Below are 4,104 nucleotides of genomic sequence, written 5' to 3' on the forward strand. Positions count from 1 at the left end.
AAAGTGTAAACTCTATACAGACTGTGACTGTGAATGCATTTATTATCTACAATAGATTATATATACAGGAAGTACATGGAGGGTACATAGAAATATAGGCCATGTCCACTCTGGAACATCAAATGTATAGTGACAGAATAAGTAGGTAAAATAGAATGATGATATAAACATATTGAGCAGTGAATCACAAGTTTGATGTGTACTCTATTATTTTTCCAGGTATGTGAAGTATGTTTCCACTATGATGTTAAGATGACTATACTTTCCACTTATGTCCTCATTAAAGAATGTCCTTTATTTCCAAGATGGACTTGGAGTTCTAGCCAATATGTTTCTCCTTTTTTTCTATACTTTCATAATCCTGTGTCACAGATCTAAGCTCATGGACCTGATCTCCTGTCAGCTGCCCTTCATCCACATAATGCTGGTCCTCACTAGAGGGGATATGTGGCTTACCGATGTATTTGAATCACTGAAGTTTGACAATGACTTCAAATGTAAGGCAACTTTTTACATACACAGAGTGATGAGAGGCCTCTCCATCTGCATCACCTGCCTCCTGAGTGTGATCCAGGCTGTCACTATCAGTCCCAGTACCTCTTTCTTGGCAAACTTTAAACTTAAGCTAAAAAAATACATGACCTATGCCTTCTTCTACATTTGGTCTTTCAATTTGTCATTCAGTATCAACCTGATCTTCTATGTTGGTGCTTTTACAAATTTGAGTGAGACTAACCAGATTAAGGTCACTAAATCCTGCTCAATCTTCCCCATGAACAATATCATCAGGGCACTGATTTTAACAGTGACAACCTCCAGAGATGTATTTCTTGTAGGAGTTATGCTGACCACAAGTATATACATGGTGATTATCTTGTTCAGACATCAGAGGCAATGCAAGCATCTTCATAGCCTTAGCCACCTGAGAGCATCCCCTGAGAAAAAGGCCACCCAGACCATCTTGCTGCTTGTGGTTTTATTTGTGATCTCGTACTGGGTGGACTTCATCATCTCATCCACTGCAGTCCTGTCATGGATGTACCACCCAGTCATCCTGACTGTTCAGAAGTTTGTGATGAATGCCTATCCCACAATTACTCCTTTGTTCCAAATCAGTTCTGATAACAGAATTTTCAATATGCTGATAAATTTTCAGTCAAAGTGTCGCAAGATTTGTTAAAAACTGTAGTTGTTTTCTTCTTTAGGTGAAGGAGTAGAACATGCATATGACCAAAATGTGTTTTATGATATTCTCCAAGAATAAAAATTATATATATGTATAAATTTATTTATTTTAATTTATATGAAAGAGTGTTGTGCCAGCATGTGTGCATGTGTGCATTCCTGGTGCGCACAGAGGCCAGTGGAGGTCATTGAATCCCCTGGAACTGGGGTTACAGACAGTTGTAGGGAGTCATGCTGGTGCAGCACCAATAATTTTTTTCTAATAAACAGATTTTCTTTCAGATTAATACTACAAGTAGCAAATGGTGATTCTTCATGTATTTAATTACAATTTTTGTGGTATAACACATATACATTCTGTGACATTTCTGCTGCCAAGTACTATACAGTACTTTAGGTTCATTTTATACCGTAAGTTGATATTTCCATAGATATTCTTTTTCTCTTTCCTTTTTCTTTATATCATAAATGTCCTCTTGATGCTGAGGTTACTTTCTGATATGGATTTTAAAGCTTTTCTGTTAAAAAAATTTAATCTACCTTTAGTCATCAAGAATAGTTAAATTATCTTATTGTAGCTTTAGTTTTGTTTCCTAATGATAATTTCTTATGGATCCATAAAAATAACGTGTTTCAATATTCCATGTATTCATTACAATTATATAATGACTCTGACATGAAGTTTTCATGTGCCTGTGATTTTCACTTCATTTCAACTATGCTTACTGAAATATTATTGTTAGTTAAAAATATACATACATGTTGTGCAGTGTGTTTATTTGTGTATATGAATGAATGCATGTGTGCATAGATGAAGGATGTGTGAGGATGGACACTGCAGGCCAAGAGACAACCATGGCTCTTGTTCTTCAGAAGTCTTTCACCTTGTGTTTTGGGAGAGCATCTCTCACTGTAACCTGGGGCTTACCAAACAGACCAAGATGGTAGCCCTGGGCATTCTTGGTTCTTTGCAGTTATAACTCTGGGATTAAAAGTATTCACCACCATCCCCACCTTTTTAAAGCATTTTTCTTGTATTGAAAATAGATTCGTTTTGTACAATTTATTCTGATTAGGGATCCCCTCCCCCTACTCCTCTCAGCTCTTCCCACCTCCCCTCCAATAAACAACACTAAGATAAAATGAAAACAGGTGAATCAGAATAGAAAAATAGAGCCAAAGAAAAAGCACAAAAAACATGCACATATATACACATAACAATCCCTTAAAAACAAAAACAAAAGCCATACTATAGACATAAAGATCTGTAAAGATTCCATTTAGATTGCTTTGTGTTCATTACCTACTGCAGGGCATGGGTGTAGGGGAAGCTGTAGCCACGCCTTCTTAGGGGCTGGCTACAGGAGTACCTGACCCCTAAAAAGGCGTGGCTACAGCTTCCCCTACACATGGGACCTAGCCTTAAGAGTGGTTTGTTTTCCCAGTGAAACTCCCTTGGAGAAAACTAATTTTTCATTTGCAAGTGGCTATGAAATGGAGATAGTTTCTGGGTTAGGAGTGAGGGCCTATGTCCACTTGTCTCTCAGCTCTAGGACTCCATCACCTTCATACATATGCAAGTTCCAAGTGTATTAGGTTCCCATACAACCCCTCAAAAGTTCCTTAGATTTAGTTATTTTTCTATGCATTGCCTTTCATTCCTCCACTTTCCTCTCTATCCCTGTTTGACCCTCCCATTCCAACTCCCTCCCTCCATCCATCATTATCTATTCTCTCTGCCCTTCCTTAGGAGATCTATCCACTTTCTACTCCTTTACTCTATACCTAACTTCTGTGGTTATATGTGCTGTAGCTTATCATCAATGACTTAACTGCTAAAAATCCACATATAATCAAGTACACGCTGCATTTGTATTCCTGGGGGTCTGGGTGACCTCATTCAGAATCACTTTTTTTTTCTAGTTTTCTCCATTTACCTGCAATTTTGTGGTTCCATTATTTTAAATGACAGTAATATTCCAGTGTGTAAATGTACCACGTTTTCTTTATTCATTCATCCATGGGTGGAGACTTAGATTGTTTGCAATTTCTGGATATTATGAACAGAGCAACAATGAACATGGTTAACCAAGAGTGTCTGTAGTAGGATGAAGTATCCTTTGGGTATCAGCCCAATAATGGTATAGCTGGATCCATTCCCAGCTCCATGAGGAACTGCCACACTGATTTTCACAGTGGACCTTGAAGTTTACACTCCCAACAGCAATGGATGAGTGATCTCCTTACTCTATATCCTCCCAATCATAAGCTGTAAATATTTTTATTGATCTCTGCCTTCCTGATTGGTGTAAGATGAAATCTCAAAGTAGTTTTGATTTGCATTTCCCTGATGACTAGGGATATTGAAAAGTTATCTAGGTGATTATCATATTTATTTTGATAACTCAACATTTAATTTAACTTAAACAAGAAACACTGTTTCTTTGGAAATGTCCAAAAACTTTGAGAAATAAGTTCACCAATCCAAGGTAATGCCTGATGGTGATTGCAACAACATGTTTTATTTTATTTGTATTTTTTTCTTTGCATTATTTTTATTATTTAGAAACAATCATTTTACATATCAATCCCTCCCTGTTCCCTCTCCTTCCCATCCTACCATGACCTCTACCAACATCCACAATCCACCCCTAACTAGCTCCTCAAGGATAGTGAGGCTTTCCTTGGTAGGTCATCAAAGTCTGTCACATTATTTGGGGCAGGGCCTAGGCCCTCCTCCATGTATTTGGGCTGAAACATTATTCCTCCATAGGGAATGGCTGCAAAAGTCCATTTGTGTACTAGGGATAAATACCAGTTCCACTGTTAGACATCCCATAGACTGTCCAGGTTCCTAACTTGCACCCGCATTCAGAGGGCTTGGTTCTGTCCAATGGTATGTCTCCAGATTTTTGACTG

General features: G+C 37.9%; 1 protein-coding gene across 1 annotated transcript; it reads left to right on the top strand.

The window, feature by feature from the left end:
• Positions 1-241: 241 nt before the first annotated feature.
• Positions 242-1,180, top strand: LOC100756373 (putative vomeronasal receptor-like protein 4). Its single transcript, XM_027430245.1, is given in 1 exon segment — positions 242-1,180. A coding segment is annotated over 1 exon segment (939 nt).
• The last annotated feature ends 2,924 nt before the right edge of the window (positions 1,181-4,104 follow it).

Source organism: Cricetulus griseus, chromosome 8 (assembly GCF_003668045.3).
Source record: "Cricetulus griseus strain 17A/GY chromosome 8, alternate assembly CriGri-PICRH-1.0, whole genome shotgun sequence".
In the NCBI taxonomy this organism is placed as follows: domain Eukaryota; kingdom Metazoa; phylum Chordata; class Mammalia; order Rodentia; family Cricetidae; genus Cricetulus; species Cricetulus griseus.